A 19,424-nucleotide genomic window follows, 5' to 3' on the forward strand; every position below is an offset into this window, starting at 1 on the left:
TATGACACAGTTGGGACCTCCCCTGACACACCTTACACACCACCTGCCTCTTCCTCAGCCACAAACAAGAGCTCAACCATCTGAATGAAGGAACCGCTTGTTTACTGTTGAATGGGAGGTGACAATACCCACCTCCCAAAAGAAAGAAAACAGTCCCAGATGCAGAAGCTGTCAGGGCATCTAGGTGCAAAGTCACCCAGGAGCTGGAGGTGGTGGCTCCGGATGGGCTTACATAAGAATCGGGCAGGACTCCTCAAGCACTGAGACTCTTGGTTTTAGAAACTCTTTGCATCTGGCCTCCCAAGGCAGTTGGGACCCTGGAGTAGCCATCGGGGAAACAGGATCAGCTGAGGCACTCCATGCTCGCTCTGACTCTCTCCATCTCGTGCAGGAAGCTGTAGAACTGAGGTAAGGTTAATTCTGGGGAGAGAAAATTCAGTTTGAGGTGAGTGTTTCCAACACCACAGAGTTACCAGGAAAATCCATTTCTACCCACAGCCACTGTTTGTTCATTCATTTGACAGGGAGCAGACCCAGGGCCTTGTGTATCCAGGGCTCCACCTCCAAGCTGACATCTATTTCTTTGGTAATCTCAGCAGCCTTTTCTTTCTTCTTGTGGTGCTAGGAATCAAACCCAGGCTTACAGCATGCTAAGGCAAGGGCTCCATTGAGCTGCATGCAGCTAAGTGGCTCCTGGCGGATAACCTATCAGAATAAGGAACCTTCAGTCCTGACTTCCAGGGTTTGAGCTCCAAAAACACTGAAGTGTGTATATAATGGTGTCACACAGAAGCATGGAGGGCTTCGCAGGGCATTCAAGGATGTCCACAACAAGAGTTCTTGCCTCCAGGGGCTGGAGAGATGGCTCAGCAGTTAAGAGCACTGACTGCTCTTCCAGAGGTCCTGAGTTCAATTCCCAGAAACCACACGATAGCTCACAACCATCTATAATGGGGTCCTATGTCCTCTTCTGGTGTGTCTGAAGACAGCTACAGTGTACTCACATATATAAAATAAATAAATAAATCTTAAAAAACAGTTTCTTGCCTCCAATCTGCTTCTATTTTACACTCCTCCCCTCCTCAGGCTTTCTGACCTCCCAATAGCCTAGCAACAGCCCTGTTCTGGGAAGGAAGGAAGCGCAAGGCCGCTCTAGAGCTTGGTGATAACCTTGTCTTAGAGAGATGGGCTCTGTCAGGGAAGGGAGACTTCACCAGCCCAGGTGACGGAAGGATGGAGGTGAAAAGCTACAAAGCGGGGTTGCAGACTCACCTATGTACAAATTTTCAGTTTGTTTTCCTTTCTTAACCACCAGCTTTAACTAAAAGGAAGGGGGTAAAAGGAGAAGGTAAAATAAATAAATAAATAAATAAATAAATAAATAAATAAATAAATAGTAAATAACTTTAATATTAAAATGATGGACCAGCAAGATGGCTCAGTGGGTAAAGTGCTTACTACATGAGCCTGGTGACCCAGGTTTGACTTCTGGAACCCACGTAAAGTGGGAGAAGAAAATTGACTCCACAAAGCTGTCCTCTGACTTCCACAACCATGATGTGGATGATTTCTTTCATATACAATAATGGTAATAATGATAATGATGATGATAATAATAATAATAATGATAATAATAAGTACATTTAAATGACAGATGAGAAAAGAAACTCCTCTAAGCCTTTTCACCTTATTAAGTTACGAGGCTTCCCAGGGCTCCAGCAGAGTAGCCTGCACCTGAGCTACATCCCAGCCCCATCACAGGCTCAATCTTAGGACCAATATGAAGTGAATTGCCCTGTGTGAAATCCTGACAGTCCCCAGCCCCATGGAGCAACTGAACCTGTGTGACTAACACCGAGGTGAGCCCATCTGAAGGCAGGCATGTTGGAGACCACATCCTTGGCTGATCACACTGCTCTGAGATGCACAGGGCACTTTAGGGGGAGTATCACTTAAGAAGATATCAAACCTGTAGTGATTTGAATGAAAATGGTGTCTCAGACTCATATATTTGAATGCTTTGTCACAGAAGTGCAACTCCTTGATAGCATTAGAAGGACTTGGAGGTAGGGCCTTCTTGGAGGAAGTGTGTCACTGGGAGTGGGCCTGCTCGCTCGCGCTCTCTCTCTCTCTCTCTCTCTCTCTCTCTCTCTCTCTCTCCCTGCGGCCTACAGATGAGGATGCAGACTTCTCAACTACCTCTCCAGCACTATGTCTGCCTGAACACTGCCATGGTGACAACCAATGCCAATAAAGCTGTAAGCCGGCAGTTAGTGCTTTCTCACATGAGTTGCCTTGGCCATGGTGTCTCTTCATAGCTAGAACACTGACTAGAACAAAAACCAATACAGCTCTAATAAAAAACAATTTGAGGAAGTGCCTCATGAAGCCCAAACTGGCCTTGAACTTCTGATGTTCGAACCTCTTGATTGTGGGGCGTTACAAACCTGTGCCACCATGCCTGGCTTTGGATAACTTTTAACCAGGTTGATCCCTCCCCCGTCGCCACTGACCACAGGCTTACCTGTAAAAATATGCTTCCCACTTTCTCTAATTCACTGCTTCCAGACGTCACTGTGGCACACACACAGAAGAGAATACTAAGTGACTGACTGAGGACTTCCGAAGAGCTCCGTTTAACAGGCTGTCCTGAGCAGCCACATTGGGGCGAACATGAACCAGGAAGATGGTACCAGAGGTGGAGATGGCTGGCCCACAGTGGTGTTTGCGAGCAAGGACAAGTCTTCCCCACCCAGGCTTTCCTAAAGCCTTTGCAACCCAGCCCCAGGACAGCTACACAGGTAAGCAGGAATGGATCTGGCTAGTTACCTCCAAACCTCCACTCCATATCAATTAGCTGGTTGATCATCAGGGTCTGACCAATGGCCCACTGTGCGAGAGTCGGAGCATTCTGCTTCCACTAGAAGAAAAGCAAAGGCCAGCACCGTCAGAGTGGGGACCATCGTCCCTACCCCTCGGCTCCAAGCACAGCAGTGCTTAGCACTCAGCAGAGAGAGAAGAAAGCAGAACCAAGAGCTGAGTCTACCTGCACATATCCAAGACACGGCGGGAATACAATCGTTCAACAGGGAGCCTAGCTGACCTTGAATTCTCTATGTATCTGAGGTTGGCCTTGAGCCGGACTCCCAGTGCTGGGATTACAGGCAGGCTCCACTATACCCGATTTAAATATTCTTTTTTTCATCCCAAGATCTAATCCTATTGGAACAATGGCAGCCGAGCCAAAGGAGAAAAATTAGGGCTGCCCCAAGCAGAGCTGGATGGCAGCTGCAGGTGTCTGAGAAGGGTTCCTGAGAAGCTGAAGGGGAACAACAGGATGGTTTTGTCTTGCTCAGCACTTCTTTCCCTGCCTTTTCTTTTCAGGAAATAAAAGCCAGGCTCTTAACCTTGATTACTAGAATTATACCTTTTCAGAAAAGTAAGTGGCTTTCTCCTCACTGAGACCTACAAGAGAACAGAAGGAGATTAACATGACAAAGAGCTCACAGGGCCCCCTCCTCCCCAGGCAACCCTAGATAAAGACCTACCTAGCGTCAGGAGATCAGTGCGCACCTGCTCGGCAGTGAGGCCCTTCTTCAATGCACCTTGGAGGCAGGGGAGAAAACACAAAGTGTAAATGGAAGCGGTGGTCAGTAAGAAGTATTTGTTAGACCTAAACTATGGGACACCGAAGACAAAAGTAGTGGTCTCTCTCCAGTGGCTGGGGAGAATGCAGCCCCGAAACAACCGTGGCGGGGTAGCCGTGCACCGGTTCACTGTGCAGTACGTGCGGCTCAGTGCCCTCCAGGGATGGTGGAATGGTGGGCTACAAGCCTGGAGATCCACGGCAGCCTGGCACGGAGGAAGCTTAGGAAAAGACAGTGCAGTTGCACGAGGTGGTCACACATTTAATCCCAGCACTTGGTGGGCAGAGGCAGAGGGTCTCTGAGTTGAGGCCCACTTGATCTACAGAGAGAAACCCTGTCATGAAAACATGAAAAGAGTCGTGTGTGTGTGACGGTGTGTGTGACTGTGTGTGAGTGTGTGTGTGAGACAGTGTGTGTGTGAGTGTGTGTGTATGTGTGAGTGTGTGTGTGTGAGTGTGTGTGAGTGTGTGTGTGTCCCCGACAAAGAGTGGCATTTGGAGATATAGCTCAGTTAGCTTCCTTGGAGCTGTGGGTGCTCTTAACTCCCAACAATCCTCCTGCCTCAGCTTCCCCAGTGTTGGGATTATAAGTAGTGGCTATCATGCCAGTATTCCTGTGTCCACACTGATCCAAGGTACCACTGGGTATCGGCCTTCACTGGTCCCTTTGCTGGAAACAGTCTTCCCTGATCTACTGCAGTTGAACCTCTATGAATCCCAAGCCTTCAGAAAGGACCTGACAGTGTCACTTAAAAGTGGCCTTGTGAGAGTGGGCAGTGGTGAGTGACACTTGTCTTTAATCCCAGCCCAGGGAGGCAGAAGCAGGCAGAGCTCTGTGAATTCGAGGCCAGCCTGGCCTACAGATTGAGTTCCTAGACAGCTGGAGAGACGGCTTGTCTTGCAGAGGACTTAAGTTCAGTTCCCAGAATCATCTGGGGTGACCCTCAAGCCCCTGTAACTTTGGATTCAGTTGGATCCAATGTCTCTGGCCCGTGAGGGCGCCTGTCCATGTACATATACCCGACACCCAGACACACACGAATAACTAAAAGAAAACAAAGGGTATTGTGAATGAGACAGTGTAGCCCAGTGGTAGAGGGCTTGCCTAGCATTAGCAAGGCCCTCAAAAAGGAAGGAAAGACAGACTCATGTACATCAGGTACACAGCACATAAAACAAGTGAGCTAAACAATAACAAAAAAAAAAATTAAAACTTGCTGTACAGCTAAGGATGTCCTGATCTTTTTTTTTCCTTCCTTCTTTTTCCTCTTCCTCCTTAAAGATTTATTTATTGTATGAGTACACTGTAGCTGTCTTCAGACACACCAGAAGAGGGCATCCGATCCCATTACAGATGGTTGTGAGCCACCATGTGGTTGCTGGGAATTGAACTCAGGACCTCAGGAAGAGCAGTCGGTGCTCTTAACCACTGAGCCATCTTTCCAGTCTTTTTTTTTTTTTTTTTTTTTTTTTTTTTTGAGACAAGGTTTCTTTGTGTATACCAGGCTGGCTTCAACTTGAAGATCCATCTGCCGCTGCCTCTGCAGTGCTGGGATTAAAGGTGTGAGACAGTCCCATGCCCATCTTTTGATCCTCTCGTTCCTACCTCCTGAGTGCTGGGATGATAAGCATGTGCTGATTTTTCTTTCTTTCCCTTCTTCCTTCTTTCCTTCCTTTCTAATGTGAAGGTGGTAGAATTATAGGCCATATTCCCATTATTATTATTATTATTATTATTATTATTATTATTTTATATAAATAACGGAGTCTCACTACATAGCCCTAACTAACCTAGACCAGGCTGGCCTAAAACACAGATGCACTTGCCTCTGACTCCTGAGAGCTGGAATTAAAGGGGTGCACCACCATACCCAGCTTCTTTCCTTCCCTTTTACTTTCTCTCTTGTACATACACACATATGTTGTGCTTTTTGAGAGCTCATGTAGCCTAGGCTATTCTCAAACCTACTATGAAGCTTAGAATGTCCTTAAACCCCTGATCCTTCTGCATCCACCTTTCTTATGCTGGGATTAAGTCATCATGGCTTGCACTTTGTCTATTAAAATCACAAATGTTACTTTGTTTTGCTTAGGGCCAACAAGTAAAATATCTAAATAGCTTACAGACTAGAGGGTGCCCCAGGAACAGTTCCTTTAACTCATAATATCTTCATGGGCTGTCCTGGTGACCAGTACTAGGCAACTTCCCAGCAGAGATGGATACAGCAGGCTAAGCTCCAGATACCACGGAGCAGGGTCTCCACTCTGGTTACTTCTGTAGGCAGAAGCCGAACCTTACAAAGATGAAGTTTCCTGGGCTGGAGAGATGGCTCAGCGGTTAAGAGCACTGACTGCTCTTCCAGAGGTCATGAGTTCAACTCCCAGCAGCCACATAGTGGCTCACAACCGTCTGTAATTGAATCTGATGCCCTCTTCTGGTGTGTCAGCAGCAGGATGCTCATATACATTAAATAAATAAATAAATATTTAAAAAAAAAGATGAAGTTCCCTGAGGCCTCTGGGGCAGCTTTTTCAGCTGAATTCTTTGGTGGTACTTAAATCAAGGTCAGTCAGGTACCCAGGGGAGAGGCCTGTAGTATGGAAGGCTTGGTGGGGTAGGAAGAGTAGGTGGGGGTGGCAGAGAGTGTGAAATTATTGAACCACTCACTCACCCTGGAGGCTGACCAGCTGAAGAGACCCAGAGGAGAGCAAGGTGGCAGTCCCGTATATACTGACAGAATATTTGCTGTGTGTCAGCTGCATGCTAGGCATAGGAGACATTAGTAAGGCACACGGACAGTAATGTCGGCCCTAGTGAGACTTGTATTCCACTGAGGGATCATATTAGTAATATAAGAGGTAGAAAGACCACAGAGAGTATTGAGAGGTCACAGCCAGAGAGAAGCAGGGAAGGCAGTCCTGAGGCCACAGGCCAACATTAGCTAAATAGCAACTGTAGGAGAACTTCCACGCCTTAGGAATGGAGACATTTAGTGAGGTCTTTTGCCTCTTAGAAAAAATAAGTAAAAGAAATCTGTCTGTCTGTCTGTCTGTCTGTCTGTCTGTTCTCTCTCTCTCTCTCTCATACACACACACACACACACACACACACACACAAAATCTGTGACCACTATTCAATATTCAATCTTTTATCTGATTACAAACAACCCCTTGGGGAGCTGGGATGGAAAATTACCTTTAACAGAAAATAAAAGTCAGCAATGGATGAAAGGTCCAGGCAGCTTGCCGGGGACTAGAAGCAGCAGCTTAGGCAGGTCCCTGGCCAAGTCTGAGTGGGTGAGACCCAGGAAGGTGGCTCCACTCACGTCTATTACTTTTCCCCCACTTAGTCTGTTTTGTTTCCACATGTGCTGGAGACTGACGGCAGGCCCTGTGCGCCCCAGACAGGGTGGGGGTGGGTGGGGTGGACTTCAGCCACTAAGGTATTTATCGCCAGCTCATCTCTCTCAGGGAAGCCCCTTCAGCTCCATTTCATCCCAGAAGGAGGCAGTTATCAGAGGTGATTAGCAGAAAGCACCCTGGGCCCGGGAACCAAATCCATTTGTGCTAAGGCCCAATCTAGACCCTGCTGAGCTCGAGAACTGTGGCCTAACCAGAACACAATGCACCAGACAATGAGGAACCAAGAACACCGGAGGCAAGATTCCCTTTTGACAGGTTATCTTTCACAGACAGATAACTAGGCATTTGGTAATTAAATGTTCTCTGCTACTTGCTGTAAACAAAACCAGTTTGGGAGCAGAGATACGGGAGTGTAAGGGGAAACAGCTCAGTTAAGGGTGGGTGGCTATTTCAGGGGAATTTTTTGTGTTTTCTTTTGGTTTGGTTTTTCTTTTCTTTTCTTCCTTTCTTTTTTCTTTCTTTCTTCCTTTCTTTTCTTTTTTTTTTTTTTAAGATTTATTTATTTATTCTACTCTATACAATACACTGTAACTGTCTTCAGACACACCAGAAGAGGTCATCAGATCTCATTACAGATGGTTGTGAGCCACCATGTGGTTGCTGGGATTTGAACTCAGGACCTCTGGAAGAGCAATCAGTGCCCTGGTTTGGTTTTTCAAGACAGGGTTCTTCTGTGTAGCCCTGGCTGTCCTGGAACTTACCCTATGGACCAGGCAGCTAGCTTCGAACTCAGAGATCCACCTGCTTCTGCCTCCTGAGTGGTGGGTTAGAAGGTGTGCGCCAACACAGCCTGAAGCAGTATGTTCTTTTTTTTTTTTTTTAATTACTGTTTTCTTTTTTTTTTTTTTTAATTTTTTTATTTACTCATTTATTATATATAAGTACACTGTAGCTGTCTTCAGATACACCAGAAGAGGGCATCAGATCTCTTTACAGATGGTTGTGAGCCACCATGTGGTTGCTGGGAATTGAACTCATGACCTCTGGAAGAGCAGTCGGGTACTCTTAACCACTGAGCCATCTCTCCAGCCCAAAGCAGTATGTTCTACATACTACATAAGGGGGGCTGGAGAGATGGTTCAGAGGTTAAGAGCACTGACTGCTCTTCCAGAGGTCCTGAGTTCAATTCCCAGCAACCACATGGTGGCTCACAACCACCTATAATCAGGTCTGGTGCCCTCTTCTGGCCTGTAGTTGCATACATGCAGGCAGAAAGCTGTATGATGTATACATAATAAATAAATAAATAAATAAATAAATAAATAAATAAATAAATAAATAGTTAAAAAAAAAAAAGAACTACATAAGAGGTTACTTATCCATGGTGCCACTTGCCTTTAATCACAGCACTGTGGATGCAGAGACAGGCAGATCTCTTAGGTTCTAGGCCAGCCTGGTCTAGATAGCAGTTCTAGGCCAGTCAAGGCTACACAGTGAGACCCTATCTCAAAAAAACCCAAAAACCAAACCAAACCAACTAAACAAATAAAATCCACATGAGGCTGTGTATTGATATTTCCATGAAATGCAATAAGAATTAATCTCTAGAGTCATGAATAAAAAAGGCACAGCACACAAAAGATAAGTCTTGCAGCGCACCGTGGCTCACACCCATGACCTTAGTACTCAGAGGCTGAGATAGGAGTTTGATAGTTCAAAGTCATCCAGGGCTACATAGCAAGTATTCCACTAACTTGGGCTACAGAGTGAGACATTGTTTCAAAAAACAGACAAGCAAACAAACCAAACAGCTTGGTCAGAAAGTGTGGAGCTTGATTTAGACCCCCTAGAACTCACTAAAAAAAAGCTGGGGGTGGTGATGTTCAATTGTAATCCCAGCACTGAGGGCCTGGCCAGCCAGACTAGTTTAACAGATGCGCCTCAGATCCGTGAGAGAACCTTCTCAAAAAACAAGGTGTTTGGCTCTGACCTCCTTACACATGCACATATATACATGTGGACAGACATGTACCTGAACATATACAAACATGTAATGGCAACAAATGAAAAAAGGGAAAAGAAAAAAAAACTGCATTAAAAAATCCATTATATGGGCTAGAGAGATGGCTCAGTTAAGAGCACTGACTGTTCTTCCAGAGGTCCTGAGTTCAATTCCCAGCAACCACATGGTGGCTCACAACCATTTGTAATGAGATCTAATGCCTTTTTTTGGTGTGTCTGAAGACTGCTACAGTGTATTCAAATAAATAAAATAAATAAATCTTAAAAAAAAATCCATTATACTACTGCGCATGATACTTTAATCCCAGTACACAGGAGGCAGAGGTTTGTGTTTACCTGTGAGTTCCGGGCCACTACATAGTGAGCTCCAGGGTAGCCAAGACTACATGGAGAGACCCTATTTCAAAACGAACAAATAAACAAACTAACTAACTAACCACGATAATTACAGGTTAGGGCTTAGTGAATAGCTCTCAGCATGGGGAGGCTCTGGAGTCTAGTGCTAGTGCCAGCAATCACATCACAAGAGGAAAAGAGCCAGCTGGGGTAGGGCCTGCATTTGATCCTAGAGGTGCTGGCAGAAGCAGGATGATGTCTGTGAGTTGGGAGACCATCCATAGAGAATTAAAAACTGCCAGGCCTATATGGAGGATGAAGACCCAGCTTTGAGCTGTCCCCCCGCTTTGCATGACTACTCTGCTATATCAGCATGCTGCCCCTGGCATCCTTTGGGTACCAGTTCATAGGCCTCTTAGACTAACAAGCCCCTTAGATAAAATGACACAGTATTGGGCAGGAGAGATGGCTCAGTGGTTAAGAGCACTGATTGCCCTTCCAGAGGTCCTAAGTTCAATTCCCAGCAACCACATGGTGGCTCACAACCATCTGTAATGGGATTTGATGTTCTCTTCTGCTGTGTCTGAAGACAGCTACAGTGCACTTATATATAATAAATAAATAAATAAACAAATAATTCTTTAAAAAAAAGACACAGTACTGACATACGATCAATGCAATTACATACTTTGAACTACCTCTCAGTTTCTTAGACCCCCTAACATACTGTAAATACACGAAAATGTTAGTTATAGCACTTTATTTGGGAATAATGAGCAAAAGCATGTCTGTCCATGCTGCATATAGGCACAATTTTTAGAACGTTTAAGGTGTATGCTATGCCTTCTGATTTTAAAGATGTTTTTGATCCTTTCATGGTTGGTTGAGTCCACAGACACAGACCAGGGAACATATGGAAAGTTGTAACATTTGTCTCCACACCCGTCGTCTGCTCCAGACAGTTAGGCCCTGCCATGTCCGGCTATTTACTGGATGCTGCCCGGGTGACTCCCTAACTCCAGGAAGGAAGGCGTAGGCAGCAGCAGTGTCTCTGTGGAGACCTGTCAAGAGTCAACTCACCATTTGGAACCAGAAGGAGACTTTTCATGATGCTTTTGAGGGGGCCAAGACTGATCTGATTGGTGGTGGCGAATTCAGAGAGCTGAGCCAGAAAGCGCTCCACCTGCAGAGAGGAAACAGAGCAAACAGGCATTTACTTACCTCCTAAAGGATTTATGTCGGGCTGGAGAGACGGCTCAGTGGTTAAGAGCACTGACTGCTCTTCCGGAGGTCCTGAGTTCAAATCCCAGCACCCACATGGTGGCTCACAACCATCTGTAATGAGACCTGATGCCCTCTTCTTGTGTGTCTGAGGACAGCCACAGTGCACTCATAAATTAAAAAGAAGAAAACAAGGTTTATTTTATGTGCTTGAGTATTCTGCCTGCATGTATGTTCATGGGATCCCCGAAACAAGAATGGCAGCGGGTGTGAGCTGCCACGTGGGTTCTGGGGACTGAACTCAAGTTCTTTGTAAGAGCAGGCAGTGCCCAGACATTCTTTAAGTTGTCAGGGCTGGGTTGGGGATTTAGCTCAGTGGTAGAGCGCTTACCTAGCAAATGCAAGGCCCTGGGTTCGGTCCCCAGCTCCGGGAAAAAAAAAAAAAAAAAAAAAAAGTTCTTGTCAGGGCTGTAGACCCATGTTGGCCAAACCTCCTTATCTTGAAATGTCTTACTCACCTCTTTGGGCTCAGTTAGGAAATGGAAAAGCACTTCTGTCAGGGCCGAGAACTGCTGTAAAAGGGCAACATAGAGCATGAGCACCATTCTGTTTCCTGAGGCTCATAATCCAGTGTGCCCACCCCCTAACATGCCCATCCCCCAGTGTATCCACCCCCTAACATGCCCATCCCCCAGTGTATCCACCCCCTAACATGCCCATCCCCCAGTGTGCCCACCTCCCCAGTGTGCCCACCCCCTAACATGCCCATCCCCCAATGTGCCCACCTCCCCAGTGTGCCCATCCCCCAGTGTGCCCACCTCTCCAGTGTGCCCATCCTCCAGTGTGCCCACCCCTAACATGCCAATCCTCCAGTGTGCCCACCCCCCCAGTGTGCCCATCCTCCAGTGTGCCCATCCCCTAGCGTGCCCATCCCCTAGTGTGCCCACCCCTAACATGCCCATCCCCCAGTGTAGCCACCTCCCCAGTGTGCCCATCTCCTGGCATGCCCATCCCCCAGTGTGCCCACCCCTAACATGCCCATCCCCCAGTGTATCCACCTCCCCAGTGTGCCCATCCTCCAGTGTGCCCACCCCCCAGTGTGCCCACCCCCTAACATGCCCATCCCGCAGTGTATCCACCTCCCCAGTGTGCCCATCCTCCATTGTACCCATCCCCCAGTGTGCCCACCCCCTAACATGCCCATCCCCCAGTGTATCCACCTCCCCAGTGTGCCCACCCCCTAGCGTGCCCATCCCCCAGTGTATCCACCTCCCCAGTGTGCCCACCCCATGCAAAGTCTCTACCCAAACCAGTATGCCACATCACTTGGCCATAGGCCTTTGAGAGAGAATTTTTTTGAGAATTTATACAGTGTGTTTTGATCATATTTACCCCTTCCCCCTTTATTTATTTACTTAATTTGGGGGTGTATGCAGGGGGCAGTCATAGGACAACCTTCAAGAGTTAGTTCTTGGGCTAGAGAGATTGCTCAGTGGTTAAGAGCACTGACTGCGGGTTGGGGATTTGGCTCAGTGGTAGAGCGCTTGCCTAGGAAGCCCAAGGTCCTGGGTTCGATCCCCAGGGGGAAAAAAAAAAAAAAAGAAAGAGCACTGACTGCTCTTTCAGAGCTCCTGAGTTCAAATCCCAGCAACCACATGGTGGCTCACAACCATCTGTAATGAGATCTGATGCCTTCTTCTGATATATCTGAAGACAGCTACAGTGTACTTATATATAATACATAAATAAATCTTAAAAAAAAAAAAGAGCTGGTTCTTACCTTCTACCTTGTTGAGTTAAGGTCTCTCTCTTTTTGTTTTTGAGATAGGGTCTCAACGTGTAGCCCTTGACCGGCCTAAAGCTTGCTATGCAGACCAGGCTGGCCTCGAACTCACAAGAGATGTGCCTGCCTCTGCTTCCCCCGTGCTGGGGATAAAGGCATGCGCCACCGCGCCTGGCACTATGCTCATCAGCTATTTTAACTATTATTACAAGTAAACATCAGAAAAGATGCTCAAGGTCATTCTAAACTACAAGGTTGGGGAAATGTTAACCAGGGAAAGTAGGTACCCCTTCATTTACTGGATCTACAAACCAAGTCCGGGGACACAAATTTTACATTGATGGCTCCAGGGAGTACTGGTCAACCTTCCCAGAGGACAACGTCATAATACACATTTAATTTTAATATCAATCACAGCCCTAGAACTATGAATTCTATTGCAAAAAGTATATGGTTCATATCTGTTCCATCCATGCTTGCATAGAGCTTTTTCTCTGCAAAATTTGGGTTTAAGACCCAGGACAAGCAGTTGAGGTGCCCATTTAACCAAAGCTTACCTGACCTCCAGGTTCTCCCAGCATCCCTCAGTCCCTACCTGGTCCAGGGCATGGCTGCCACATCCCACTTTCTACTCTGAACTTTCCAGCTCAAGGACTGGGCTTCCCCAGGGGCTCTTTAGTATATAATCTAGACATTTTGTGTGCTCTCTCTTTTTCTTTTCTTCCCTCTCTCCTTCTCTCCCTCCTTCTGCATTTCTCTCTCCCTGCATGTATGTGTGTTCTTGTTCTCTCTCTCTCTCTCTCTCTCTCTCTCTCTCTCTCTCTCTCTCTCTCTCTTCCTCTTCCCCTTCCCCTCTGTTTCCCTGTCTGTTCCCTGTCTGCATGGTGACTTCTCTGGTCTCCTTCCTTGGGACCAGTGAACCTACCAGAGAGCTGCCCCCAATAAATCTGCCTTTGTACATTTTAAGTCCACTCAAACTGGCTTAATTCATCATTGGAGGAAAATCTATCATCAAGTACTATTCATTTGAACAAGTAACTGAAATTCAGCCAGGTACAGTAGTACACTCCTGAAAGCCTCACTGGGGACTCAGACACTAGCAAGTTCAAAGCAGCGAGACCCAGGAACCTGTACAGTCAAAGAAGTGTCAAAGCCAAGTCCCTTAGGCTGTTCTCTGACTTCCCCACAACATGTAAAATGTAATACTTTTAAATAACCTTAAAAAAAAACTCTCTCTGGGAGTTGGGGATTTAGCTCAGTGGTAGAGCACTTGCTTAGCAAGCACAAGGCCCTGGGTTCAGTCCCCAGCTTGGGGGGGGGGGGCTCTCTCTGTAGAATCTCTCTCTCCTCCTCCCACTCCAAATGGAAGTCTTCCAGAAAACAGTGGTAACAGTAAAAACTAGCCATCTTCCTGGCTTTGAAGTTAAGACATTTGGTTTTGAATTCCTGGTTCCAGTCCTGCAATTTTTCTGCCTCTACCTTTCAAGGGGTAGCATGACAGGCACATACTAACAATAAATCCTATCTTTGTTATTTACTTATTTTGATACAGGGTATCACTATGCAGCTCTGGATGGTCTAAAACTCATTATGGAGAAGAGACAGCTTTTGAATTACAGAGATCGATCTGCCTTGGCCTTCCAAATGCTGGGATTAAGGTGAGCACTACTCTGCTGTATTTTATTTATTCTTCACACTGCCCTGTGAGTGTCGGGAGTCGAGGGCCCCACTTCCTGGGTAGCTGAGACCCAGTCAAGGAAACATCTGGATGGGTGAAGGGTTATTTATTTATCTGTTTTAGGGTTTTTGACAGGAGGTCTCATGAAGTTCAGACAGGCCTTGAACAAGAAAGATACACAGTAAAAGCTGGATCTGAACTCCTGCTCCCACCTCTTTAAGGACTGGGATTGACAAGGACCACTGTAACCCGTTTACTCCGGGCAGATGCCCTCACTTGGCTAATTCCTGCAGTGTGAACAGGAGGCGGCATTCGGAGCTCTCTACAACAGGGACAGGGCCTCCAAAACATGCACCTTTCCTTTCCTGGGCTGGAAAGGGGTGTGGTCACCGGTCCTGTCTGAGCCTCTTCCGGCTCAGGCCCAGGACCCTACTTAGGCCAGGCCACACTGATACCCACACCCCATTTGCAGTTGATTTGCCCTCCCTAATCTGGTCAATCCGGGGATTCTTGGAATCCCCTCATTCCCTCCTCTAGGAATCTGGTCCCTAGAGGTCCCACCTCCGAAGTGCGTCGGCCCATTCCTGAGCCCCTCCCACGCCCAGGCGAGGCCCACCTGCGCGCCCAGCTGGTTCAGCTGCTGCATGTCGCCACGCACGGCCTCGGGCACCGGGTCCTGCGTGCAATGCAGCCGGCCCATGGTGCCAGGAGCCCCGCAGCCGGGTAGCGGCGCTCGCTTCCTCCTCCCGGGTCTCGCTGCGCTTCCGCAGCCGCACTTTCGCCACACTCCCAGCCGCCGATCTCGTGACAGCGCACGCGCGGCCGCCGGGTTCCAGGAACCGCTCTGAGCATCCCAGTAGGATTCCAAGTCTCTGCCTGGAAGACCCTGTATATAAAGCATTTGTCCTAAATGAGCCTCAGTTTCACACAATAGTGTTATCTAGGGTGGCTGCTGGGGTTTTCATCCTCCCAAAACTTTTGAGTTTAGAGTCTGGAGAACAGGTATTCCTCAGTCGATAGCTTGTTGCTGTTAAACATGGGATACGTCTACTTATCAAATATATCTACCCTTTTTCTTTCTCTATCCCCTCTATACATTTAGTTTGGAAGATTAGTTCTGGAGCTTTACAAAGACTTGGCAAGGACTCTGCTACTGAGCTGCATCAAAGCCCCCAGAAAATACTAAATGCCTACCAGAGGCCAAGCACTGGTAACAGGGAAGGGCATAGACCAGACTATGGTGTCCCTTTGAGAGTCTATACCAGAGTAAGGTAGCAGATCTGAAACTTGGACAGGCATTAGTGTCATCTGGACAATTTCGTGTAACTGCCAATTGTTGGGTCCCACCGCCAGCCTCTGAGTTCTGAGCTGAGAGGCTTGGCGAACAGTTAGATAATGAACATTTCCCATGAACTCCCAGGAACCATACTTTGAGAGTCTCTGGAATAGAGGAATCTGATCCAGCTAAGGACTGTTGAGGGCCGTGGACAAGGTGGTGATCAGAGGGGTGAGATAGTGAGACCCACGGCAATTATGACGGGGCTGGGGTCAAACTCAGAGTGCTTGCCCAGGATGTTCACTTTCAGAACTCGGTCCCTGGCTGGGTGGGAAGACCAAACCTGAGTTCTCTGAGTTCTGTGCAGCCAGCCACTAGGTGAGTGCGGACTTCACCCTCCTTAGACCAGAGAAAATAAGGGTATACCCCCTGGGTCCTAAGCAAGGGCTGTGTCTGCCACCAAGTGTATCCTAAGAGTACCCTGGAAACCTGGGGGTAGAATTGGCTGTCCTTCTGGCACAGCTTTTGACTTTTACATTTCTCTGAAAAGTTTCCCTTTGGAAAACATTGATTAAAAAAAGTCCTTTATCCAGAGACTAAGCGTATCCAAGAGTGTGCAGCTCACAGGGCACAGGTGGCCAAGGACAGGTATGAATTGTCCCAGTACAAAACTGTAATCACTTAAAACATGGAATGTGGCGGTGCACTTTTAACCCCCGTACTCAAGAGGCAGAGATAGGTGGATCTCTGTGACTCTGAGGCCAGCCTGGTCTACACAGCAGAGTCCAGGCCATGCAGAGCAACATAGAAACCCAATCTCAAAGAAAAACAACAACAAAACAAAACAAAAACAAAAAAAATTATAAGCTTTTCCTTTGTAATTTTCTTTTGTAATTTAATCGCTCAATTCTCAAGCCTCAAGTGTGAGCTTTGGAGATGACAGTGTCTTGTGGCAGTGCCAAAAGCGTGGATGTCCCTGCAAGTTAGTCCTTCTTTCTTTCTCTCCTACCATTTGCCAACCATTGCTCCCAAGATCTAGCCATGTAGCTACCCGGAACTATGTAGACCAGGAACCAGGCTAGTTTGAGTTTGTAGCTTATGCTCCTGTCTACCTCCTAAGTGCTGGGATGACAAGCCTGCCCATGCTACTATGTTTGCTCTTTCCTCGTTTCCTTTAAACTCAAGTTCAGACATGGGGACTCCCGGAATAGTTCAGGCTGGCCTCAAATCTTTCCTTGTTGCTTTTGTTTGCTTGTTTTGAAACAGTGTTTCTCTGTGTAGCTCTGGCTGTCCTGGAACTTGCTTTGTAGACCAGACTGGCTTTCAACTCAGGGATCTATCTGCCTGTCTCTGCCTGCCTCAAAATCTTTTTTTTTTTTTTTTTGGTTCTTTTTTTCGGAGCTGGGGACCGAACCCAGGGCCTTGCGCTTCCTAGGCAAGCGCTCTACCACTGAGCTAAATCCCCAACCCCTGCCTCAAAATCTTAATCCTTCTGCCTCTGTACAAGTGCTGAGATTCCAGGTCCGTGTCACCATAGTCTCTCATCATTTTATCCCAGCATTCGCTTTACAAATATTGACCCCTTGTAGGGATATGTAAAGACACTGGCTGACCAAGCCTACTCGGAGGAATACAATATGGAATCTCAGGCTTAGGAGACTACTGAGGATCAAACTCATAGCCTAATGCCTGCTGGGCACTTGCTCTACTACAGCACACTCACCCTAACCCTTAGGGTTTGCATTAGCACAAGCAGGGTAGGACCTTCTGTCTCCACCTCCTGAGTGCTGGGATTGGAGGTCACCAGGCCAAGTTTATGAGGAGATGTGGGTGAACCTCAAGGCTGTGCTCATACTAGACAACCACTCAACTTGTAGAGCTCCACGCCAGCTCTTAGCGATCAGTTTTTATGTATTGGATTTTTTTTTTTTTTCCGGAGCTGAGGACCGAACCCAGGGCCTTGAGCTTGCTAGGCAAGCGCCCTACCACTGAGCTAAATCCCCAACCCCATGTGTTGGATTTTAAGTAACGGAATGCACATCATGTATGAAGATATACACCACATTGTCTGTATATTGGTCCCACTGGTTCTTTCTTTTCTAACTTTTGTGGTCCCGGGAACAGAGCACTGTTTCTATGTTCTGTTTATCACATTCTTGTTGTCTTCACATTCTTTTGTTTTGTTTGAGACAGGATCACTGGTGAGTGGGTCTAGTAGGTAAAGATGCTTGCTGTGGAGCCTGAGGACTTGAGTTTGATTCTTGAAATATATAAATGGAAGGAGAGACTCAGCTCTTTTTTTTTTTTTTTTTTTTTTTTGTTCTTTTTTTTCGGAGCTGGGGACCAAACCCAGGGCCTTGTACTTCCTAGGCAAGTGCTCTACCACTGAGCTAAATCCCCAACCCCCCAAGACTCAGCTCTTACCTCCATCATTCACACACACACACACACACACACACACACACACACATACACACACACAGAGAGAGAGAGAGAGAGAGAGAGAGAGAGAGAGATATGAAACTAAATAAACACATAAGTTTAGCAAGTGCCAAGGTCAAGGCTGACCTTGACCTTACAACGAAGGCTGCCTCACCTCCTGAATGCTCTGATTATACATGGATGCTGCCATGTTTGTTTAGCCTTTCTTATTTTTTGCTTTATCTTATTTTATATATATTAATGTTTTGCCTACATGTATGTATGTTGCCTGCAGAAGTCAGAAGAGAGCATTGGATCCTTTGCAGCTGGAGTTATTGGTGGGAATTATGAAGGGTTGTCAGTCACCATGTCACTGTAGGGAACCTTACCCAGGTCCTCTGCAAGGACAAGTGCTCTTAACTGCTGAGCTATCGCTCCACTCTCCAGCCGCTGCCGCCACCACCACCACCACCACCACCACCACCACCACCACCACCACCACCACCACCGTCATTATCATCATCGTTTTGACACAGGGTCCTACAACATAACCCTGCCTAGCCTGAAATTCAACAGCCTGTCCACGGATAGTCTTATCCTACAGGGATCACAACCATCTTCCTGGTTCTGCTTCCTGATGATCAAAATCACAGGTATGAGCCACCACTCTCCCTGCCTCTGCCTTTGTCCCTGGAGTGCTGATAGTATAGCTGTACACCATCACACCTAACTTTCCTTTATTTTTCGGTTAAGAATTTCACAATCCTGGGCTGGAGAGATGGCTCAGTGGTTAAGAGCACTGACTGCTCTTCCAGAGGACCCGAGTTCAATTCCCAGCAACCACATGGTGGCTCACAATCACCTGTAATGAGATCTGATGCCCTCTTCTGGTGTGTCTGAAGAGAGCAGCAATGTACTAATAAATAAATCTTAAAAAAAAACAAAAAACAAACAAACAAACAAACAAAAAAAGAACTTTGCAACTCACAGAGACAATACAGTGGGCTCCCTTTTTACTTTTAAAGCTTTCTGTGTTCTGTTTTGGTCTGAAAATGTTGAGCCAAATTATTTCGGAAAAATACTAATTCATGCATTTTAAATTGCACACCTCTCTGAGTAGTGATGATTTCTTTGGCCAGCCCAGTCTGTTTTACCCTTTGTTCGGTGTGTCCACATTATATAAGATACTTGCCTTTCAGGAAAGGATTTTTTTTCCCCTCTTTGTTTTTTGAGCTGTGGTCTCAGTTTGTGTCCTGGAGTGGCTTGGAGCTCATTACATAGATCAGGCGAGCTTTGCGTTTATTGCAACCCTCCCCCCCCCCCGTTTTTGTCTCCTAAGTGCTGGGATTAGAGGAGTATTGAACCACACCTGAACATAGCCTGTTTGTTTGTTTATTGACACAGGGTTTCTCTGTGTGGCCCTGGTGTCCTGGAACTTGCTCTGGCCACAAACTCTGATATCTGCCAGCCCTTGCCTCCCAAATGCTGGAATTAAAGGTGTGCCCTACCATCACCCAGCTTGAACATAACCCTCTTGTTTATAGATGGAGACTGTCCTGTGTTGCTATGCCTACATTCAAGTTCTATAAGATCCCCAAAACACACCAGTAGGGTGATGCTGGCAATATGGTTATACCAGACAAAAGAGGCTCCTTTAAGTAAAAAGGTGAATAAGTTC

At 46.8% G+C, this 19,424-nt stretch overlaps 1 protein-coding gene across 2 annotated transcripts; it reads right to left on the reverse strand.

Annotated features, from left to right (window-relative positions):
* Positions 1-81: 81 nt before the first annotated feature.
* On the reverse strand, positions 82-14,863 carry Commd7 (COMM domain containing 7). Of its 2 annotated transcripts, NM_001030029.1 has the most exon segments (9): positions 82-420; positions 1,273-1,321; positions 2,525-2,574; positions 2,830-2,920; positions 3,428-3,465; positions 3,549-3,605; positions 10,448-10,550; positions 11,107-11,160; positions 14,666-14,842. In NM_001030029.1, coding segments are annotated over 9 exon segments (603 nt in total). In that variant the 5' UTR covers positions 14,750-14,842; the 3' UTR covers positions 82-343.
* Positions 14,864-19,424: the final 4,561 nt, after the last annotated feature.

This window comes from Rattus norvegicus, chromosome 3, assembly GCF_036323735.1.
Source record: "Rattus norvegicus strain BN/NHsdMcwi chromosome 3, GRCr8, whole genome shotgun sequence".
NCBI classification, from domain to species: Eukaryota; Metazoa; Chordata; class Mammalia; order Rodentia; family Muridae; genus Rattus; species Rattus norvegicus.